The 25012-nt window shown below is 36.0% G+C and overlaps 1 protein-coding gene across 5 annotated transcripts in view; it reads right to left on the reverse strand.

Moving 5' to 3' along the window:
- Positions 1–25012, reverse strand: part of LOC142339431 (protein virilizer homolog) — a 170455-nt gene that overhangs the window by 20903 nt on the left and 124540 nt on the right. For 4 of the 5 annotated variants that reach the window (XM_075389459.1, XM_075389461.1, XM_075389458.1 and 1 more), the window contains exons 20-23: positions 14863–15021; positions 11593–11712; positions 11103–11444; positions 4747–4909 (exon numbers count right to left, since the gene is read on the reverse strand). In XM_075389459.1, coding sequence (XP_075245574.1) covers positions 4747–4909; positions 11103–11444; positions 11593–11712; positions 14863–15021 — 784 coding nt within the window. Of the gene's footprint in view, positions 1–2332; positions 2393–4746; positions 4910–11102; positions 11445–11592; positions 11713–14862; positions 15022–25012 lie in introns of all 5 variants that reach the window. The other variant, XM_075389460.1, reaches the window with a different exon arrangement.

Consider the following 25012-nt stretch of genomic DNA (forward strand, 5'->3'; position numbering starts at 1 on the left):
CCTAGAGAAGTCAAAAAGATTTCACGCAAAATGTTGAAAAGGCGGCAAAATGAGGTAAAGCGAAACATTTTTTTATTCGACGAAGTAAAAAAAATAGGAGCGCTATAATAGCCGGCTGAGAAGATGAGGGCGGCTATTAATCACACGAATGACCAAAAAAACTCGCTCCACTAAGAGCTAAAAGTGACGTCAATGCATGCGTTTCAGTTGGAATTGCACGAATGAATGAACAAAAAGTGTTTTCACGTCATATGGTTGTAAAAAAAATCTTGACGACGAAATAAAAACATAAACCACTCGCTTTTTCGCTCCACTTCCTGTTTCGGTGTGACCAAAATCACTACTCCAATTTGACGTCAAAAATCATGAAAATGTGTGAACAGATCTTTAAAAAGAAAGACAGCGCCCCAATACAATTCAAATTCTTTGAATTTGAAATTTAGTGCCTAAATAATAGCCGCGAGAGCCTGACGGCGGCTATTAAACATAAACCGACAAATGTCGGAAGAATTGCTCTTGAACGACAGGCGAGGCAATTTAAATCATGGTCTTTAGTATAGATCAATTTTTCTTTATGGGTGCAAAAAACCTCGACCCCACCGGGATTCGAACCACTGACCTCCCGATCCATGCCCACCCGCACTATCTTAAAAAGCAGTCTCTGCCACAAAAATATAACCCGTCTACAAACCAATACCCACTAAAACCATTCATGAGAAAATATAAAAAGACTTAAAAAGCAGTCTCTGCCACAAAAATAACCCGTCTACAAACCAATACCCACTAAAACCATTCATGAGAAAATATTTGAAGTCAATTTGAACGTTTTAAAAGTTCGTTTACAACTGTTCTCTCAAAAACAGCGGAATAACAGAAAAATCACTTTCTTTTTCAGCAAAACATTTCTATAATACTCCTCTTCGAGTCGTAAAAATACAGCACTCCAATACAATCCAATTACTTTGGATTGTTAAAAAGGAGGGCGCCTCAATAACAGCCGTTTAGAAGCTTATGGCAGCTATTGAACATCGAAAGCGCCAACGAGAGACTGCAGTACTTTAAATATTTCGACAATTTGCAAAGCATTAATTAGTTGACTTACTTGGAATAAAACGAGTAGAGTAAATATCAGTTCAAAATATCTATTTTAGTGAAAAAACGTATGAACGAAATTTAGCGAGCATTAATACAGAAAATGATAACAGCAAGACTCCTGAAAAATCGAAGCCTTGTCCTACCTAAGTGACATCAGTATACATTTAAAAAATCTGTGATGTGGTCAACTCGCCTATTAATCTTGGAGCATTGACTGATGATCAATCTTAGAAACTGATTAAGCAGGTAATGTGCGTTTGTAAAAAATTCTGTGCCATTCTCAACAAACTTTTCTCGGCGTATTATCAAAAAAAACCTGATAGTATTGAAGTCTAAAACAGAAATATCTTGAGCAGAAACAAACATAAGATTTTGCAACAAAGCAACAGGTAAAAACCACTCCATTCTGCTAGCAAAGAAAAAACAATAATAATCAGAGGGCAGAACAAGTTTGAGAGCAATTATATCAAACCAGAAATAATAAATTAAACCACGGAGTCCTCCTTCAAGTTCTCTGATTTTAACTGGTCCCAAGAGCAAACAATAAAATATCGAAACATCGTAAAAAAGCATAACTTTAACTGCAAAATGTTACATGAACTAGGTTTTGAATTTAGCCGTTTAAATGAGTTGAGCGGAATTCGCTTAACTGGCTTTACCTGTTTATCCCGTTTTTGAGGACGAAAATTAAAATGGTCAGACAAAAACAATCTCCCTCGCGCTCTACACATGAGAAAACAACAAAGATCCTCTGAAATAGCGAGGGGTACATCAAGATCCAAAAGTTGGAAATTTTCCCAAGAGAACAATTTTTGGTTTTGCAGCAGAAATTTGGTATGTCGTTCACTTCAAAGATAAGTATAGATCGAACAGAACGCCACCGCGAATTGGTGCTTTCTTTCGACAAGAAATCAAACCCGTCAAAAAACTGTCAAGCGAAAAATCTCATGTAAAAAGACCAAGAATTATTTGAGAGCAACTAAAACTACATAACAAAAAGGTTCAATGCTGTTTTTGTTGCTTTCATCGTCTCCAAAGATTATTGAGACACACAGTCTAGTTTTAGAGACATGAATTTGTTGAAACAAGTGACGAACGAGTGCAATGAAATAACGATACAGTAAAATATAACGCATGTCCAGATAGAAACAACAGCAACAGGACGTAAACATGTATAACAATGACCAAGTTAACCAACGACATACAAGAATAGATGAAAGGGATAGAGAAAACTAACTGGATACTTTGGTTACCCACTCGTTGTACTTTTTAGTCAAGTTCGCTTCCAAACTCACACCTGTCAGGTACTAATCGTTACAATTACCACTATTATCTGCCCGGGATGATCACCATAAACAGTTCTTGCATCACGAGAGAGCGCTCCTACCTTCACATAATATCGCGCTAATATGCTATATTTGGCGACCAAGGACAAAGACAATGCATAATTACCAATTACTATAACCGTTCTTCTCCAAATCATACTGTAAGGCCATTGTAACGTGGTTTAAGATACGTTTTCCGGAGGTAAAATGGATCGATGGTCCACTTTATTTGGTAGGCGCGCTGGCTCGTAATGTGGTAACCATAATCAGGCCATATATGGTGCCATGAAGAACTATATACATGACCATATACATACACATGACCATGAAAATATTTCAATTCGACCTTGAGAAGGCATGAATTTGCTTATTGCGCCAATTTTGAGGTCTACAAAATTTCAGGTGCTCTCTAGGAAAAAAAAGACAGTGGTTCCTTGGCAACCATCTTTAAGGCCATCGAGCTTTATGGTGCACGCTGAAATATGTCATGATAATACAATCAACTTTATGTATGACCTGTATGGAACTATATGGTTCTTGAATATGATTGCCAAGAAGGGAGCATTGATTAAGAGTTTCAGGGATGTAATTTAACTATTACAGGTTAATTATCTCTGATGTTTGAAGGCAATTGATATGACCTTTGCAAACCTATAAAGGCAACAACAATGAGTTTATAATCAAACCGAAATTCTCCGCTCTAATAATATTAAAACCCGGCCTGCATATTGCCAGAATAGCAGCGAAATAGACTTGCGTGCTGTATAATAGAAATGTAAAGATAGCCGACAGATTGTCGGAAAATAGCCGCCGTTGACGCGCTAGACGCACATCGGGATTGAAACAGGAAAAGAAAAAAAGAAGAGATTGAAATTTTTTTCTAAGTTTCAAAAATTGTTCTAATTCAGTGTGCAGTATCATTTAGACTCTAAACCTATATTTACTTCAGCTCCTAAACTGAAGGGCATTCGGCTTAATACCAATATCAGCTAGTAATCGCTCTAATGAACTTTGATAACCTAATGCACTATGGCTTAATGACCGGGCTTTATCGGTTTCTTTTGATTTTGATCTTTCGACCTTGACTGTATTCACTACATTGCATAATTCAATGCGCAAAAGAATTTAAAATCATTCAGTTGAAACAGTGAATGAGGTAAATCAGAAGTCAAACGTGAAAATCGTAACTTATGTAAACGAAAAACGTGATCAAAAGGTAAAGCGAATTAAAAAGATTCGAAGTTAAATTGCAAATCATATTACTATTGAGGAAAGTCAAGTATGATCCAAACCTGATCAATCAAATGACCAAAAGCATTTGCTAGAGAGGGTGAGAAACGACGTCACGCGCGCAAAAGCCGTTAGTGAAAGGAAAAAGTCAATCAGAAAATTCGAATTTCTCAGGTTTACTGTGTGAACAAATAGAAAAAGAGTAAAACGAAAAAGAGCGTCAGACGACGAAACAAAAAACATAGCAGGACAAGTCCTGACGTACAATTCAAAGAATTTTCATTGACTAAAAAAACTAGACCTAAAACGGACTATGAATGGATTGCAAAAACCATTTAGAAAAAAAACCGATTCAAAAAATCGAAAAAAAACAGTAAAAATCAAAGTGAAATTGCCGCATGTGAACAAAAAACCACTAGCGGGAAAGCGAATTTTTGTTCAAACACCGTTTTCTCACTCTACTTTATATTTAGAGCGAAAAAATTTCACGCCGCAAAACCACTCGCTTTTTCGCTCCATTTCCTGTTTCGGCGTGACCAAAATCACTACTCAATTTGACTTCAAAAATCATGAAAATGTGTGAACAGATCTTAAAAAAAAGACAGCGCCCCAATACAATTCAAATTCTTTGAATTGTAAAAAACAAGAGCACCGCAATATAGCTCCGCTCAGCTTACAACTTTCAGCTATAATAATTGCTAAACTTCGTTTGAGAGCATTTAAAAACTGTTCAAACCAACTTCTCACTCCTTTAAAGGTATTCGGAAAAAAAATCACGCTTCAAAATTCAACTCGCTGTTTCGCTACCCTGAATACTCCAACCTGATTAAACTCACCACTCTAATTAGACATCTCACTGACGTGAAAAAGCCGAAAAAAGTGTGAACAGATCTTGAAAAGAAGACAGTACACCAATACAATCCAAATACTTTGGGTTCCAAAAAGCCACGAACACCACAATATAGCTCCACTCAGCTTACATCTTCGCAGCTATAAAAAATTTCAGGCAGATTTTCAATACCCAATATGAACATTCTCAACAATATGACGTTTCAAATCAGATGGCCAAAATTTATGAAGCACTGAATGTACAAACCTCGTTCACTGGACTGGTTTGGGTTGCCACCTGAACCATCAACCACAGCCTTTACACCAGCCATTGGATGAGACGAGGTGAAGTGGGCTGCACCTGGTACCACAGACTGGATACGCTTATTGTATCCACCTCGTGGTCCATCTGAGCTCATTATCGTACGCACCTAAGTGAAGTTGACAGACAGAGTTTAAACAATATCGATTGAGCATTCTGATCCCTTTTATCAAAATTTCGGAATAACTTACTATGTAAATAGATAGAAAAGGTACAAAATGTTAGATGCAAATAAAAAACGATCAAAACTGAATCTTTAAAATCAAACTGTTTTCCTCATTGCACTCGGGAAACCAATAAAAAATTAGACTAGGTGTACTTCATGGACCTTGGCATGTTTTCAGAATGTCTTGGAGTATCTCAGCTGCGAGTGATGAAAGCCATTTAGAGCGTGGGTAAGTCGGCTAAGAAGATCATTAAACCATCATGTCGCCAATAAGGGCTTCGCTCCATTGCGATTCCTGGCCTTTAGGAACTGTTTCTCAATAAACGTAATCTACAAGGTGTGTTGTACAAAACGGACAAATTTTGCCCCCTTCGAAATTTCGATGAACCGTGCACTTCTGGAACATTTGAAGCAGTTTGAGGACTGCATCGCAACCAATGGTCTTTATCCGAGCTCTAGACGATAATCAAATCGATCAGACGAAAGGATTAGGCAAAATATTGCATAAATATAACCGATTAACGTCGGGCAAACTGCTCTCAAACGCCTTGCAAGCAGTTGGATTCGTTGAGTGGTGTGTGGGGGATTTAAACTTCCATACATAGCTGACAGATTGCCAAAAAATAGCGCAGATATCTTTGTAGGTTTGAGGTCTCAAAAAGTCGGTTTGAGGTCTCAACATAACCGACTAACATCGGGAGAGTTGCTCTCAAACGATCAGCAAGCGGTTGGATGTCAGAAGCTAGCTACGTTTTAGTGAGGCTAGCTTTAGCTTAATTGAAGGGCGTGAGAAGAGCGCAGCGGGGGTTCACAGGGGTGGGGGGCTGGTGGGGACAACAGGGCTGATGAGGGATCAACCTCTAAGAACCATCCTTTACACAATAAGTATAAGTCCCCAAAACAGTTTCTGTGAATCGCATACTTGGAGACTACTGAGCTGAAGGTCACTTAATGCCCGCTGGGCGCTACCTGTTTATCCCGTGTTTTATGAAAAGTCAAATGGGTCAGACGAAAAATCACTCAAGCGAAAAATCGCATAAAAACAGGGCTAATATAATCGCTACAAACGTCGTTTGAGAGCAATTAATAAAAAGAACAGCCCGAAAAAGAGGAATTTATCTTTTCATTAATTGCTGAGACGTCATCGTTTCATTACAAATCTGACTAACTTATTGCTGTTTCTATTAGCTGCTCCTAAATAACCTTGGGAAAGTCAATAACCTTAAGAAAGTCAATTTTTGAGAGTAAGGAAAGTAATGAGTGACCAACAACTTAATCACAAAAAATGCGAAAGAAAAAAATATTGCTCCAATGGGACAAAAATGCTGTCACGCACGCAATTCAGTTGAAATTGCATGAACGCAACGTAGCCGGAAAATAGACGTGCGCACCGTAAAACACAGGTAGTAATAGAAATGCGTTGGCGACCAGCGTTGAAGTTATCGCGGCCAACTTGAGAATTTTAATCCAAAGGGGGTTCACAATTCAGAACATTTTGGGTGCATGTTTTAACAACGCAGAGGATCTAGCGCCAATCCCCGGAGATATTTTCTGAATGCACGCAATTTAGGTCACGCAAAAAGCAAGAAATCAAGCGTGACAAAAGTCACTGAAAAAGAGTTCTTGAACAATTGTAAAACGAAAAAGAGCGTCAGACGATGAAAAACGAAGAGCACCGCAATATAGCTCCGCTCAACTTACAGCTATACAAAAAAAAACAGATTTGAACAGATTTGAGGAAAATTACCTAAAGCAGGGAAAAAACAGAGCACCTCAATATAGCTCCGCTCAGCTTACAGCTATAAAAGGGGGGGGGGTCGGAGTGGGCACCAGGTCGGAAATATGTAAATGGCGAGAATAGGCAGGTTTTGGGGGGTACGTAGCTGTGGGGTTTTAGATATGAAGTGGTTGGAGGGGGGGGGGGGGGGGGGGGGGGGGTCTAGTGTGAATGAGGAGTGGATTTTGCATATTTGGAGACTATTAAACCTTGAGGCGCTGAGAGAAATTTTATGCTCTCCGAGCCTTCGTGTTTATCCCGTTTTTGAGGGCCAAACTCAAAATGGGACAAAAATTAGTACTACAAAATTTTGCAAAAGAAAACACTAACAGGACTAATATTGTTGCTACAAACTTTATTTGAAAGCAATAACATAGCCGGCGGATTGCCGGAATAGCTGCAAAAGAATAGACCTGAGTGCCATATAATAGAGATAGAAAAAGAGACAGATCTAAATTGAAAAAGTTGACTCCGCTAAAAAAAGCTAGGTAAAAATTATTCGGGGATAAATTAATAAAGATTATTAAAACTCATCCCGCAGAAGCCTCTTATTAGTGACCTTTACTGCACAAATGAGTTCCTTTGACCTTAAACAAAATCAAATTAAACTTAAGTTTTAAAGTGCAAAAGTCATTTTATTGAGTGATGTAAGTCACTTGTGATCAAAACCAAATCACGCAAAAAACTTTTGCTAAAGAGAGTGAGAAATGACGTCAAGCGCGCAAACGCCGTTAGTGAGAGGAAGAAGTCATTCAGAAAATTTGACTTTTTCAGCTTTGCTGTTTGAACAAATGTAAAACGAACAAGAGCGTCAGACGACGAAACAAAAAATCATAGCAGGACAAGTCCTGAAATACAATTCAAAGAATTGAATGAAAAACTCAGATGTACTCTACCTGACCAGCAGATCAATTGATTAATGCCAGCCAAAACACAAACATAATCATCTCGAAAATTGAGAATCTAAAAGAATCAAAACTAAACGAAAATATACTCATTGCTAAAACTCCTGAAGCCTTTAAACCTAAGGCAAAATTTTTCCCCTTTAAAAACACCTATTTCAAAAGAATGCTCAAAAACAATTTTTGTTTCTGAAATTGGTCCAGTATTATATCTGTAAGACCTGAAAATATTCATTGGCCCTTGAGGATCGATTAACTCGAAAAGGCGATTGCCTGGTCCTTGAAGCTGGAAACAACCAAAATGACGAAAAATTTCAAAAACCTGAAAAAAAGCGAATTTTGTCAAAAAAATTGCTAAAATTTGTGATATTCAAAAGTTGAAACCTATACCATGGCAACTAAAAATTTCTCAATAACTTAATATCCAACCCCTGATGAGGTTTTCTGGCCCCTGGGACTCAGCTTGAATGATGACAATAAATGTCAAAAAAAATATGAAAAAAAATGCAAGTTTTGTCAAAAAAAAGGTAAAATTCATGATGGGTAAAAGTTACAAACCATTCCATTACCACTAGAAACTATGCAGAAATCTATCATCAAACCCTTTGCAAATTCTAGAGGAGGTTTCTTGACATCTAGAGCTAAAAAACTCAAAAATGACAACAATTTCAAAAAACCTGAAAAAAAAATAGCAAAAATTAGTATCATTTTGCGTGCTTGTGTTTGTAGTACAAAAATATAGCTCATAAAATTGTCGTAACAAGCAATTTTGTATCGCAAAAGGCCTTCATCAACTTTTAAAAATTTCAACCTAAGACTAATCAAAACAAAAAAATCACAAAAAACATGAAAAATGGCAACATTTTGAGCCCAAAAACTCCTAAACATAACCGACTAACGTCGGGCAAATCGGTCTCAAACGACCAGCGACCGGGTGCCTTCCTCAGCAGCTAGCCACGGTTTAGTCACCTCTGGGCGCTACCTCTTTATCCCATTTCTGAAGACGAAAGTCAAATGGGTCAGACGAAAAAACGGCGAAGCGAAAAATTGCATAAAAGAGACAACCATGATTAATATATTTGCTGCAAATTGCTTTTGATAGCATTTAACAATGATTTCCTAAAAAGTGACCGTTAGGTCATTTTTGATAAAAATAATTCTATCATAACTCATTGTTAAGGAGGATCAGAGATGCTAACATTACGCCACATAACAGCAGCTGAAGTGCGGCATCAAGAGAAATAGAGAGAGAGAGAGAGAGAGAGAGATAAAACAGGATCGAGAAAGAGAAGGAAAGGAACCCTAACCGACAGACAGAGAATGAGAGACAGGAATATTTTTTTATGGTGGGATTCGACTCTGCAACTTCTAATTTTCTAGCCTTGTTAGTAAAAAAATCATATGAAAAAAACCTGAAAAAGGCAAAAGTAAAAAACGTTTTTAACTTCACAATAAAGAAGTTTATCATTTTTTTGTCCCGAAGGTTCCGTCAAGTAACCCATGGCCGGGACTTAAAAAGTTTTGTTGGCCAGTCGTTAAACTCAGAAAATGACGAAATAAGAAAATTTTGGAAACTGCAAATTTTAACAAAATCTGTCTAAAATTCAAGATATTAATATCTTAGGAACCATTTCATTGTCTCAAGAGACTCATAAGGATCCAAACAATTGGAGCATAAAAACTTTCCAAAAACTTTCAAACTTTAAAATTTTATTCAAAAATTACAAAAACTGGAGTAAAAAATGGATCACCATCCCATTAACCCTAGAAACTACGCAGCAGCTTACTATCAAAACTTGGTGAAGGTCCTAGGGCCTCTGCTGCCGGAAAAAATTCAAAAACTTCAAATATTTTTAAAAATTGCTAAAATTCTTAATATTGAAATCTTGAAGAACATTCCATTACATCAATTAACTATGCCGTATCAAATTATCAAACCCTGGAGGAAGTTCCGCGGCTCTTGAGGCTAGAGAAACCTAAAAAATAACAAAAAAATCAATAACTAAGAAAAATTGCATGTTTTACAAAAAAATGCTAAAAATTGTGATAATAAAAAGGTTGAAAAATAATCCATGAACAACAAAAAATTTCCACTAATTTATTACAAATCCTAACGGAGGTTTTCTGATCCTTGAGGCTCAAAAAACCTAAAAGATGACAATATATGTCAAATAATTGAAATTGCATGTATCTAGGAATTATACAGTAACCTATTTTCAAACCCAGAGGAGGTTCCTTGGCTCTTGAGGCTAAAAAAACTTAAAAAAACGACAAACATTCTCAAAAGAATCTTCAAAAAAAGCAAATTTTATCAAAGAACTGCTTATATTTGTGACAATAAAAAGTTGAAAAGCTTTTCCATGGCCAATAACAATTTGTCAGTGACTTATTATCAAACCCCTTAGGACGTTCTCTGCCCCCTGGGACTTAAAAGACCTGAATAAGGAAAAAAATGTCAAAATTTGAAAAAAAAAACTGCTTGTTTTGTCAAAAAAATGCTAAAATATGTGATGTTTAAATGTTGGAACCATTCCATTACCACTAGAAACTATGCAAAACCTATTACTAAAACCTAAAAGAGCTTGCTTGACACCTAGGGCTGGTTAAAATGAAAAAATGTCTTGAAAAAATTTTGAAAAGGCTTGAAAAGAATTACAAAATAGTATAAATTTGCGTTTTTAGCCAGCGGTTGTTCGTCAGTAGCTGGCCGTGGCGGTGGGGGAGGGGGGGGAGGGTTGGGGGTTTGCACTGAGGGCTGATACGGGGTGGGGCAACAGTGTGGTGGGGGTTAACAGCGGGGGGGGGGTTGGGGGACAATAGTGGGAGGTCAACAGTGGGGGTTTCTTCAACCCCTAAGAACCCCCTTCACTCCATAAGTATAAGTCTCCAAAACAGTTTGAGCTGAAACAGACCTGAAAGGCTCTAAGAGCAGTTAATGCCCGCTGGGCGCTACCTGATTATCCCATTTTTGAGGACGAAAAGTCAAAACCGTCAGACGAAAAATTGGTCACGCGAAAAATCGCACAAAGAAGACCGACAGGACTAATATAATTGCTACAAACTTCGTTTGAGAGCAACTAAAACGACCTTTTAACCTTAAATTAAGGCCATCCCAGCAGCTGCACCACTATAAGCACTTGAAGGACTACTAAAGTCCACTTTGGCCCTCTAATGAGACTTAATGCCCGCTGGGCTTTACCTGTTTATCCCGTTTTGAAAGATCAAAGTCATTGAAAAATGTATGAACAGAAGCGCACCAAAAGCGCACAAAAAAAAACAGAGCGCACCGATACAATTCAAATTCTTTGAATTGTAAAAAAACCAAGAGCACCGCAATATAGCTCCGCTCAGCTTACAGCTTCGCAGCTATAAAAAAAGACCGCCAGGTCAAATATTTCCTAAAGGTACCTAAGCAAACAAATCACCGGCTTATTTTGGAAATTAGGTTGTTTTTTACCTTTGTTCGCCTTGCCCCTTCATTGTTCTCTGCTTTCTCCAGCAGCATGAAGTCATCAACGTGCATAGACGGAGGCCGACTCGTATTCTGCTTGCGCATTCGAAACACGTCGTCAGTGCGTTTAGGTCCAAAGTCGACTCCTTTCTCTTTGGCCAAATAGTTGGGTCGTCTTACCAATTTCTTGCTCTTGAATCCACGCGCAACAAGTGGATCGTAACGACGGCGGTGCTTGTACTTCTTGTTTATCTTGGCAATCTCTATCTCTCTTTCCTTCTTGAACTCAGCCACCGGATCAAAATCACGAAGCGCATCCTTGCACGATTCCGATAAATTGATTGGAACCTAAACGGATCACCGATGACGGGACTCCAATTAGGAAGTTCAATTGGCAGTTAGCAAACATATAACAGTCAACTTAAACAAAAGTGTGCCAGCATTTGGAAAAATTTGGGAAGAAAAAGGATTCTTTGGGAAGAAAAAGGATTCTTACCAGGTGCTCTTTGTTAACATCGTCAATTGCAGTTGAGATGGACGGGAACCAATTGAGTGGGCTGAACCTTTCGTCCTGAATGGGCGATAGTCGAAATAGACAACGGTTGTCGAATTGCGTCTAAACAACCTCAATGTTTTAACAGAACATGAATTAGTATAGCGTAGTTCACACACAGAAGCAACAAGAATTTTGGTATACTTGAGGGAAAAATCAATTCATCCCTCTATTAATTGGTGATTAGAATTGCTGAAAGTGCTTGTTTCTAGTAGTAATCTAGATATCTTTACAGGCTATCCTTATCTAATGATAAGAAATATTATTACTCCAATATTTGACTGTGAACCGCGGGCGATGGATATTCGATTGGAAATTCAACCAACAAAATTCTACTAAATCGGAAAAATTCAGGTTTTCAAAACCCAAGTATAAATGTGCATATGGAATTGCACGTTTCCTGAATGCCTTCAAGCTGTCGAATTTTTTAAGTATCATTTCCAGCCATTCAGTGTACTTGCATGTATTGCATGTAGTTACTGCTGTGGTGTTTTGGGCGGTGCACAACCAAATTAACAACAGCCAATGGGTGGTACCCGACATTCAAAGTTATTAATGTCTGTCTGAAAATCTTAAGCCTCGCAAGAAAAACTATCCGGAAGAATTCTGGAAACGAACCGAAGTTGTCCTTATCAAAATTAAGTGCAATATAATCTCTAAACTATAGAAAAATTAAGAGAAAGAGCCGGGGTGGGGATATGCGTTGGAATTTTGGAACAAAGCCGGCAGATTGCCGGAATAGCTGCGAAAGAATAGACCTGCGTGCAATATAATAGAGATAGAAACAGATACAGATCTAAATTGAAAAAAAAATTGAAGCCGCTCAAAAAACTAGGATAAAAAACATTCAGCGATAAATTAATAAAGCTTGTTAAAATTCATTCCACAGAAGCCTCTTATTAGGGACCTTTACTGCAAAGGAGTTCCTTTGACCTTAAACAAATTCAAATTAACCTTAAGTTTTAAAGTGCAAAAGTCATTTTTATCGAGTGAGGTAAGTCACGTATGATCAAAATCTAATCACGCAAATAACCTAAAAACTTTCGCTAAAGCGAGTGAGAAATGACGTCACGCGCGCAAATGCCGTTAGTGAGAGGAAGAAGTCATTCAGAAAATTTGACTTTTTCAGCTTTGCTGTGTGAACAAATGTAAAACGAAAAAAGAGCGTCAGACAACGAAACCAAAAACATAGCAGGACAAGTCCTGAAATACAATTCAAATAATTGAATGAAAAACTTTATCTGAAAACTTTATTGAATGAAGTACTTTACCTGACCAGCAGATCAATTGAACAAAGCCAACCAAAACACGAACAACATCATCTCAAAAATTGAGAAACTGAAACAATCAAACAAACTATACAAAAATATACTCAATACTAAAACTCTTGAAGCTTTTTTCCCTTAGGCAAAATTTCATCCCTCTAAAAATACATCTTTCAGAAATATGTTCAAGACCATTTTTTGTTTTTGAAATCGGTCCAGAATTATATATGCATGACCTGAAAAAATTCATTGGCCCTTGAAGATCGATTAACTCAAAAATGAACGAAAAATATAAAAAATGAAATCAATTGCAAAGTTCAAAAAATGCTAAAAATTTTGATTTTAATATCTTCAGAATCATTTCTGGGTCCCTAAAGGCTATGCATTAACTCAATTCCAAGCATTAAAAAATTCATTGGCTCAAAGATCGATAGGCAATAATGTTAGAAAAAACCTCAAATTTCAAAAATAGAAATTCGTTCTATTAAAATGTTGAAAACCGTTCAATTACCCCCTAGCAGCTATCTAAAAACATATTATCAATTCCTGGATGAGGTTTGCTGGCTACTGAGGCAAGAAAAACTGAATATAAGACAAATGTTTTGAAAAAACTTGAAATTGCAAATTTTATCAAAAAATTTCTAAAATTCGAAAAACTAAATTGTTGCTAACAAATCCATTGAAGCAAACAACCATGCAGTAACTTTTTATCAGACCGTGGAATAGGTTTTCTGACATTTGAGAATGCAAAAATATCAAAAATTGTCAAAAACTTGTCAATGTCAAATTTCGGTACAATAAAATGTTGAAAACCAATCCGTTATTACTACAAATCATGCAGTGCTCCCTTGTCGAACCACAAAGGACAATTCCTGGCCACTGAAGCTGGAAAAACTCAAAAAATCAACATTTTTCAAAAAAAACTTGAAAAAAATTGCAAAAATTAGTATACTTTTGCATGTTTGTATTTGTAGTACCAAAACATATAGCTCATAAAATTATCATAACAAGTTATTTTGTCTCCGAAAAGGCCTTCATCATTTTTCAAAAACTTCAACGTACGACTAAAACAAGAAAAAATCCAAAAAAATCACAAAAAATTTGCAATATTTTGAGCCCAAAAATTCCTAAAAATGACCTTTTGACCTTTAATTAAGGCCATCCCAGCAGCTGCACCACTCTAAGCACTTGAAGTACTACTACCGCTCACTTTGGGCCTCTAATGAAACTTAATGCCCGCTGGGCTTTACCGGTTTATCCCATTTTGAAAGATCAAAGTCATTGAAAAATGTATGAACACATCTTAAAAAAAAACACAGCGCCCCAATACAATTCAAATTCTTTGAATTGTAAAAAAACCAAAAGCACCGCAATATAGCTACGCTCAGCTTACAGCTATAAAAAAACTTCTCAAAATGACCCTTCGACCTTGAAGATTACCAGGAGTTCCTAATTACTATGTACAAATAACTAAGCTAGTGTTAAAATCCTAAGTTTGAAAACAGAAGTCAACAGACAACATTCTAAATCAGTTATCAACGTTCGACAACAAAAGTTTATGTGAACAAACTCACTTCAGCTAAAAAAACCTAAGTAAAACGGCCAAGGACTATTATAATTGCTCTAAGAGATTGAGAGCAATTAAAAACGTGAACACATCTTAGGCAACAGCATACCCACTGAGATAAATGGAGAAAATATGTAATTACGGACCAGGAAAGATGCTAAAGCTGATAGGAACGCCAGTGAGTTTTTTTAACCACGAATTATAAGCAATTGATGCAATTTTTGTCTAATAAATGATGTTAAAATAATGCACATCACCCTTATCAGTATTTTCAGCATGTGTTGTACACAATAGAGTAAAGAAGCTCAATAAAGCAACAGAAATGGATCAATATATGGACAGCTTTTAACAATGAAAAAATAAAACTACGGGTAGACGTACCTGGAGTGACATTCTAGGGGAAACATTGGGTCCAGCAGTGGCAGTGGACACATCAGCCCCACTTGCATTAGATAGCTCAGTCTTCGATGGATTGCTCAGGTATGTGAGAAGAGATCTCAAAGCATCCTCAGTAGAACCACTCAAAGATGTTCCTTCGCGCTGAAGCATCAAATACATTTCTCGACAAATCAATGACATATGATATTCGGATGTTTTTAAAGAGTTCTTACTGTTCTGATTAATTAATAGTTGCAGAATAAAATATCTAACGAAAATTATTTAAAAAAAAACAAAACATACCCGGCAGATTGCCGGAAAATAGCCGCCATTGATTCCAATAAGCATGATTGGGATTGAAATAACAGAAGATATTGAAAAAAAAAGATTTTTGTACAAAAACATTTTTTAAGTCCAATTTATTTTGATGGCATTTCGTAGTTGAACATACTTCTGTTTCTTAGAGAGAGGCTACAGGCGCTACTATCAATAACAATAAGCATTAGAGAGAGGTAACTAATATTTATATGAACGACGTTCAAATAGCGGGCATCTAAAATTGGGCTTTATGGGTTTATCCCGTTTCTATTTCTGACTTCAATTTTTTATACTGACTCTGTTCATTTTGAATTGCTTTGCTGAGCAACTGATGTTTAAAATCACTTTTAGCAGAATGAGAGCAGAGAGAAACTATCCTAGAGAAGTCAAAAAGATTTCACGCAAAATGTTGAAAAGGCGGCAAATGAGCTAAAGCGAAACATTTTTTTATTCGACGAAGTAAAAAAACATAGCAGGACAAGTCCTGAAATACAATTCAAAGAATTGAATCAAAAACTTAGAAGTACTCTACCTGACCAGCATATAACGTGAAGAAAGCTAGCAAAAACACAAACAAAATCATCTCCAAAATTCTGAGAAATCAAAACAATAAAAAAAATGAACAAAAATATACTCATTGCTAAAACTCTAGAAGCTTTTACCCCTAAGGCAAAATTTGATCTCTTTAATTATACCTATTTCAAAATTACGTTCAAGACCATTTTTTGTTTCTGAAATTGGTCCAGTATTATATCTGTATTAACTGAAAGAAATTCATTGGCCCTTGAAGATCGATTAACTCGAAAATGACCGAAAAATTAAAAGAAAGAAATCAATTGCAAATTTTAATGAAATGTTACGGAAAATCGTGATATTAAAATCTTCAGAATTGTTTCTGTGTATCTAGAGGCTATTAGACGCCATCCCGTAACCCAATTCCAAGCCTTCAAAAATTCATGGGATCAAGGCCGATAGGGAAAAATTTTTAGAAAAAATTTCAAATTTCAAAAAATAGAAAATCTTTCAAATAAAATGTAGAAAACCATTCACCTGCCCCCTAGCAAATATTTAATAACATACTATCAAACCTTGGATGAGGTTAGCTGGCTACTGAGGTGAGAAAAACTGACTAAAAGAAATGTTTTGGAAAACTTAAAAAATTGCAAATTTTATCAAGAAATTTCTATCATTCGAAAGGTTAAATTGTTGAAAACAAATCCCCTGAAACTAACAATCATGCAGCAATTGTCATCAGACCGTGGAAAAGGTTTTTTGGTACTTGAGAATGGACAAATACGAAAAACTGACAAAAACTTTAGAAAACCTTGAAAAAAATTGCAAATTTTATCAAAAATGTGCTAAAATTTTGAAACTAAAATGTTGAAAACCAATTGGTTGTTACTAGAAACTATGCACTGCCCTATTATCAAACCTCAAAGAAGATTCTTTGCCCCCTGAAGCTGGAAAAACTCAAAAAATGACAAAAATTTTCAAAAAACTCGAAAAAAACTGCAAAAATTAGTATCATTTTGCGTGTTTGTGTTTGTAGTACCAAAACATATAGCTCATAAAATAGTCATAAAAAAATAAATTTGTCTCAAAAAAGGCCTTCTTCAACTTTTAAAAACTTCAACCTAAGACTAATCAAACAAAAAACTCAAAAAAAAACACAAAAAAACATGAAAAATTGCACCATTTTGAGCCCAAAAACTCCTATAAACGACCCTTCAACCTTCAATTAAGGCCATCCCAGCAGCTGCACCACTCTAAGCACTTGAAGGACTACTAAAGCCCACTTTAGGCCTCTAATGAAACTCAATGCCCGCTAGGCTTTACCTGTTTATCCCGTTTTGAAAGATCAAAGTCATTGAAAAATGTGTGAACACATCTTAAAAAAAAAAACACAGCGCCCCAATACAATTCAAATTCTTTGAATTGTAAAAAATAGGAGCGCTATAATAGCAGGCTGAGAAGATGAGGGCGGCTTTTAATTACCTACAGCAAAATGCAGGATGGCAAAATGAAGGAAACTAGCAGCCGTTAATGACGCGCAAACACTCTAATGAACTTTGATAACCTAATGCCCAATAAATTAATCCACGGGTTTTATCGGTTTATCCCGTTTCTTTGATTTTGATCTTTTGATATTGACCGTATTCACAACATTGCTTAATTCAATGAGCAAAAAAATCAAAATCCATTCAGTTGAAACAGTGAGTGAGGTAAGTCACTAGTCACTAGTCGTGAAAAACGTGAATTATGTAAAACGAGATCAAAAGATAAAGCGAATTGAAAAACATAGCCGGAAGAACTCCAAAAACACCTCGAAGTAGAAGAGTGGGCATCCTCACTTACCTAAATCACATTCTACATAATTATACTACGCATTTTAAAAAACAACAAGAAAGGTCACGAGAAAACTAACTGACAAAAACTGATACACCATCTGATAATTAATTTTAGATTCCACTCTAAAATAAAAACCATTGGTAAGACACCCTCTCATACAGGTAGTTCGCGACAAAATAATAACAATTGGCAGACAACCTCATAAAATGGGTTCAATATGACGGCCAAAACCGAAAAGTAATATTCTCATGAAAAATCTCTACAAACGCTATATACAATTTCCGAGCCATTAAACCGCGCAAATGTTAACTATATTCTCTTGTGGATTAGACAACTAACAATTGTTTGACGGAAAAGTAACAAACAACAAACAAAATAAAAAGGACAAAACAGCTGAAAAAATTAGAAAATCGTTTAATTCATCTAAACAAATTTTTAATTAACTTTCAAGATGTTTAGTTTCATCACAACCATTATTTGGCGCAAACCTTTTATAAATTTTTCTGCTAGATCAGTCATTCATCCAAACGCAGGAAAGAAATATCAAGAGATTATTGGAAACTGCCAAGAACTTAAAACCTGGAAAATAGAAATTTGTGTAATTTAATTGAGTGAAAAGTCTAATGTCTAGACTTGGAGAGTCACCTCATAGTAGCATCACCTATAAAAGAACTCTTAAATAAGAATTGATTGAGAAAAACTACAGCGAGAAGAGTAAGATCAGAAATATTTAAAAAAAACCATAAATAAGCAATAAATGAAAACATCGGCGAAAAAGTGCTCGAGTTCTGCTAATTTTCTTTAAAAAACAATTGAGAAAAATATACCTCAAAATGAAGGACCACAAAATTGCTAAAACAACGAATATCAGCCACACAATTTCGCAAATGCTATACAAAATGAGGTATACAAAAATTACCAGCGCAGCTTAAATCAACGCAAAATGGTAAAAATAGCTGAAAATAGAATATGTAAGTGTAATATTTGGTTCCGAAAACAAACAATGTTCAAAAAATCTTCGAAACACACTAATACTTGCTAGAAAAATTACTGAACAATATTGATTGAAAAAATTGGAGTCTGCTAAAGAGAAACTCTTTTGAAAAGGCCACAAGTGATCGAAAAGTTCTGCCCGCTTAGCGAAAACTTTTCACACGTACTTTGTTCGCTCTCTCTCAAAAAATAATTATAACAACAAAAACCTCTCTCTTGTCTCTGCTCGTCAATTTATTCAGCCGTTTGACCTAAACATTTACGACATGCGGCGTTGACTTTTACATCCTGTTTTAAAAACACCTGTTTTAAAGATTATCGATCAAAAAATAAATGCATATAATTATTTAGCACTCCTGGTTGAAAAATTTTAAACAGTCATACTAATTCCTAAATAAAACATAAACCGAATAATGTCGGAAGAATTGCTCTGGAACGACAGACGGGTGGAAAAACATTCCACCTCAACGGGATTCGAACAACTGACCTCCCGCTCCATAACCAGATGCACTGCCCACTCGTCTATCAGACCCAAAATTTTACCATTCTGCAACCGATTTTAAATTAGCAATAGGCTTTACTTCTGAGTGAGAGCAATAGAGATCATTCAAAAATGAACAACGAAAGCATGAAAAATTCACTTGAAAAGTCAAAGAATGTTCTAGAAGAAAAGCGCAAAAACGGTTAAGCAAAAAATTTTGCATAAAAAAGACCAACACGTTTACAAAAATTTCTATGAACTTCGTTCAAGAGCAATTAAAAACAGACTACAGAGATTCAAAAAACTAAAATACTTAACAAAAAATGTCAAAACATTGAATATCTAAAAAAAACATTTAAATTCGGAATTTTTACAATTAAAGTAGGAAACAAAATTTCATCGAATTTCAAAGATTTAAAGTAAAAAAAACAAATGAATTTTAATTAACATAACCGACTACCACTCTCAAACGACCGACGAGCGATTGGCCTCAGGGCGCTACCTCTTTATCCCGTTTCTGAAGACAAAAGTCAACTGGGTCAGTTGAAAGATCGGCCTAGCAAAAAATTGCATAAAAGACAAACAGGATAAATATATTTTCTACAAATTACTTTCGAAAGCAATTAACAATGGTTTCCTAAAAAGTGCCTGTTAGATCAATTATGATAAAAAATATTTCAACTATAACTCATTGATAATGAGGATCAGAGATGATGACATTACGCTACATAACAGCAGCTGAAGTGCGGCATAAACAGAGAGAGAGAGAGAGAGAGAGAGAGAGAGAGTGTGTGTGTATGAGAGAGAGAGAGATGATACGTGAACGAGAAAGAGAGGGAAAGGAACCCTAACCGAAAGAGACATGAATATCTTCCATGATTGGATTCGACACTTCAACTTCTAGTTATCTAACCTTGTTAATAAATAAATCATATAGAAAAAACTGAAAAATGCAAAACTAAAAAAAGTTTTCAACTCCGTAATAAAGCAGTTCAAGATCATTTTTTGTCTGTCAAGTAAGTTCTGTCAAGTAACCCATCTCCGAGACTTGAAAAGTTTCGTTGGCCAGTAATGGTCGTTAAACTCATAGAAAGACAAAAAAATGAAAATTGAAAATTGCAAAGTTTAAAAAATCTTTGCTGAAATTCAAGACATTAATATCTTAAGAACAATTTCATTGTCTTAAGAGACTATCCGGTATCCCTGTTTCAAGCCTGAAATAGATTCACAGGCTCATAAAGATCCATACACTTGGAACAAAAAAATTTGAAAAGTTTTATCCAAATATTACTAAAACTGGAGTACAAAAATGTTGATCACGATCTCATTAACTCTAGAAACTAAGCAGCAGCTTACTATCAAACCTTGGAGTAGGTCCCAGGGCCTCTGTTGCCGGAAAAAATTCAAAAACATGAAAAATTAAAAAAAAATCTTAAATTCGTGATAATAAAACCTTGAAAAACATTCCATTTTATCTATAATTTATGCAGTGACATATTATCAAACACAAACGGAAGATCCTTGGCTCTTGAGGCTAGAGAAACGTAAAAAATGACAAAAAAATTCAAAAGAACCTTTGAAGTTGAAAATTTTACTAAAAAAAATTGCTAAAACTTGTGAGGTTAAAAAGTTGAATATTAATCCTTGACCAACAAAAATTTTCCAGTTAATTATGATCAAACTGTAACGGAAGCTTTTTCACCCTTGAGGCTCAAAAAATCTGAATAATGACTAAAAACACAATTAATTGGCAAAAAATATCCAAAATATGCTAAAATTCGTAATGTTAGAATCTTGCAAGACATTCCATTTAATCTAGAAATTATTCAGTAACATGTATTCAAACACTAGAGGCAATTCGTTGGCTCTTAAGGTTGACAAAAACTAAAGAACGAAGAAAAATGTCGAAAAAACTTGAAAAAAAGCAAGTTTTATCAAAAAATTGCTAAAAATTTTCACATTAAAAAGTTGAAAAACTATTCTATGGCCACTAAAAATTTGTCAGTAATTTTTTTATCAAACCCCTTAGGATAGGACTTTTGTGGCCCCTGGGTCTGGAAAGACCTGAGAGAGAGGAAAATGTCGAAAATTTTTTTTAAAAAAATAGCAAGTTTTCTCAAGAAATTGCTATAATTCGTGGTGTTAAAATGTTAAAACCATTCCATTACCACTAGAAACAGTTCAGTAACCTATTATCAAACCCTAGAGGAGGTTCTTTGACACCTAGGAATGATAAAAACAAAAAAGGTCAAACATTTTCAAAGAGCTTGGAAAAAAATGCAAAATAGTATAAATTTGCGGTTTTAGCAAGCGGTTGTTCGTCAGTACCTAGCCTCTGGAGGGGGGGGGGGGGGGGGGGGGTGCACTAGAGACTGATTGGGGGCAACACTGGGGTGGGGTGCAACAGCGCGGTGGGGGGTTGGGACAATAGGGGGGTCAACAGTGGGGGTGTCTTCAACTTCTACGAACCACCCTTCACACCATAAGTATAAGTATCCAAAACAGTTTGAGCTGAAACATAGCTGAAAGGCACTCAGAGAACTAAATGCCCGCTGGGCGCTACCTGTTTATCCCGTTTTGGAGGACGAAAAGTCAAAAGCGTCAGACGAAAAATCGGTCAAGCGAAAAATCGCATTAAAAAAAGACCGACAGGAATAATATAATTGCTACAAACTTCGTTTGAGAGCAATTAAACACTAAATTAAACCACTTGCTGTGCACAGAAAGACTTTTCCTACTAATTAAAACCAAAAACCAATACAAACAAAGAAAAACAGGAAAAAAATTGCAAAAAAGTCCTCAGGTTCAAAAGACTTGTTCAAAGCACGCGTTGCCAAACAAACATTGCCATATACTCTGATTTTTCAGAAAATCTGCTCAAAAATCCAAAAATAAAGATATAATGAAAAAATCGAAAAATCAACTAAAAAATTGAGAAAAAATAAGCAAATTTACACTCAAAAAGAATAATTAAGCTCTGCAAAACTTTCTGGCATCAAATGCAGAATGTTACATAATAATGCAGCATCGACTAAAAACTATTTCTACAAAACGCCAAATTACAGCTAGAAAAATGAGCCAGATCGACGAAAAGCGTCCTCAAACGGTTATCCATATGCGCCGTTCTATCAAAGAAATTTTCTCAAACATTTTCTATGCGCCGTTCAAAAACACGTCAAAAAGTCATTCACTGAACGCAGCGCGTAAATCAAAAAATTTTTGTCGCTCAGCAAAAATCAGTTCAACATGACGGCCTTTCTCAGTTTCGCCTTTACGTCAAAATGCCGCACGAACAATACTTCCTGTAAAAAAAAACAGAAAAAGACCGATCGAAAATTAATACTCCTCTCCGAGTAGTAAAATAAGAGAACGCATAAAAAAATAGCCGTTGAGAGGCTGACGGAGGCTATTAATAATTCAAATAAATGTTGGAAGCGTAAGAATTAAATTTAGCGTCAACAGTACTCGACTAGACTAAACTTAATTATGCACGCAGAAAAACATTACCAAAGTTACAAAACCAAGAGCAAAAAGTCATTTCAAAGTGATGCTCGAAATATTGTCATGTTTGCAAGTACTCGCTTGCCCTTATGTACTTCAGACATTAGGGTCAAGCAAAATTACCATTGATTTTGACCCAAACTCTGTTGTGATAAGGTATCAGGTTTAAAAAATATACATTGGCAACAAAACGAAAAACGTGATCGAAAAGTAAAGCCCACTCAAAAGACATAGAAGGACAAGTCCTGAACTAAAAACCACAGAACTGAAAGAAATAATGATCTAAACATCAATATTTTCCAGCAAAATTAAACTTTGTTGGTCAACAAAGCATAAGACATTATTTTTTTCAAAAATTAAGGCCATAAAAAAGCACCATTAACACCACTTTGTATAACTACTGACACTACGCACCCTTGGAATAATTTTTCTAGAAATCTTAGCCACATCAAGGAGAAAATAAAAAAGCTGAAACCAAATTTGCAAAACCAGATTCTTTTTGATAGTTAATGGCCTCAGAAAAAACTTAAAACTAAATAACTTAAAAACTTGACACCTAAATAGCAAAATCATCAACGACCTGATACCTATAACTTTAGAAAAAATATATCTCTTAATCCCATTAGTTGAAAAAAGACAAAAAGGCGCGATAAAGGCAAGATTCAAAAATTCGCTAAAACATTTCAAAGACAGTTGGTTTCTAAGTCATCAAACATAAAAGCTAACATCTGAAGCAGATGAATGTCAAAAAATAGACAGCAAGATAACGGCAATGAGAATTTTTATTATTTAGACTAGACAGCAAGACTAAAAGAAAAAGAACAAAAACGGGCACAACTCTAAAATCCACCAAAGGGTGAATCCACCAAAGGGTGAAGTTGAAAATAAAGGGTGAAGTCATTTATGCCTCAGTAACAGCCGATAAGACCATCAATTAGTGGACTCAACAGATAAGACATCAAAATGCACATCAAATGCAGGCAATTTGTTTTTAAAACAGTCTCAAAGCTATAAAAGTCGCCATCGGCGAATTTGAACCAAAAATAAGGTTCATTTATGTCTCATTATCACCGAATGACGTCTGCCCTTAAATTCCCTAATTGGTAAGATAACAAAATGACCAACAAAAGTTAATTAAAAAACTCGCAATTATTTTCTGAAAACTGCGTTAGAGTCAAAGAAACATTTAGCTATGAGCAGAGGGGAATGACTTGATTCACTCATGCGGACTTCGCAACCAATGAAACCTGCCATTAATGACCGGAAAATGTTCATACACCAAATTAGAACTCCACTAGACGGGTAGTTTGAAAATGACGGGTAGTTTGAAAATACGCTGAAAACCTAATAGTCATTTCGCTCCGTTTTCTACTCCAGCGTCAGAAATCCAGCGTCTGTCCGGCGACAGAAATCACCACTCTAATTTGATTCTCATTCACATCAAAAAGCCAAAATTTTTAATATAGCTGGCAGTTTGCTAAAAAATGACCGCAAAAGCTTTGTAGATTTGTAGTGTCAAAACAATAGTAAAAAGACCAAGAACAAAACTTTTTCTCAAAATGCGGTGATGCTATATTTTGATGAGGAAAATGTTTAACTTATTGCTGCTACTATTAGCTTCCCTCAAATACCCTTCAATCCTCTTCAATTAGTGTGACACGCGATCAGTTGACCTTTTTACTTTTGATTAAAGAAAAGTCAATTTCAGAGTGAAAGGTCATTTTTGAAGGTGAGGTAAATCACATGTGACCAAAAACTTAATAACGCCAAAAGAACAATCTCCACTAAGACCGAAAAATGACGTCACGCACGCAATTCAGTTAAAATTGCGTGAAAGAATGAACAGTAAGCGATTGTGATGTCAAGTGGTCTTAGCAAAAATACTGTTGAAGAAAAAAAGCATATCAGGACAAGTCCTGACGTACAATTCAAAGAACTTTCATTGACTAAACAAAAAAACTAGACCTAGAACGGACCATAAGTAAATTAGGAAAACCATTTCTAAAAAAACCGGAACAAAATTTTTAAAAAGAACAGAAAATCAATGTCAAAATGCCGCATGTGAACAAAAACCACTAGCGAGAAATGGAAATTCGGTTCAAACAAAAAACTAGTCCTAAGAACCATAACCGACTAACGTCGGGCGAATTGCTCTCAAACGACCGGCGAGCGGTTGGCTTCGTCAGTAGCTAGCCACGGGGGGGGGGTGTGCACCGGGGGCTGATGGAGGGCATCACTGGGTTGGGGGGGGGGGGGGGCAACACTGGGTTGGGGGGCAACAGCGCGGTGGGGGGTGGAGGCAATAGTGAAAGGCCCTAAGAGTACTTAATGCCCGCTGGGCGCTACCTGTTTATCCCGTTTTTGACGACGATAAGTCAAAAGGGTCAGACGAAAAATCGGTCAAGCGAAATATCGCATAAAAAAGACCGACAGGACTAATATAATTGCTACAAACTTCGTTTGAGAGCAATTAATTATGAATGGATTGCGAAGCCATTTAAAACATACCCG

This window comes from Convolutriloba macropyga, chromosome 5 (assembly GCF_964194025.1).
Source record: "Convolutriloba macropyga chromosome 5, txConMacr16.3, whole genome shotgun sequence".
NCBI lineage: Eukaryota > Metazoa > Xenacoelomorpha > Acoela > Convolutidae > Convolutriloba > Convolutriloba macropyga.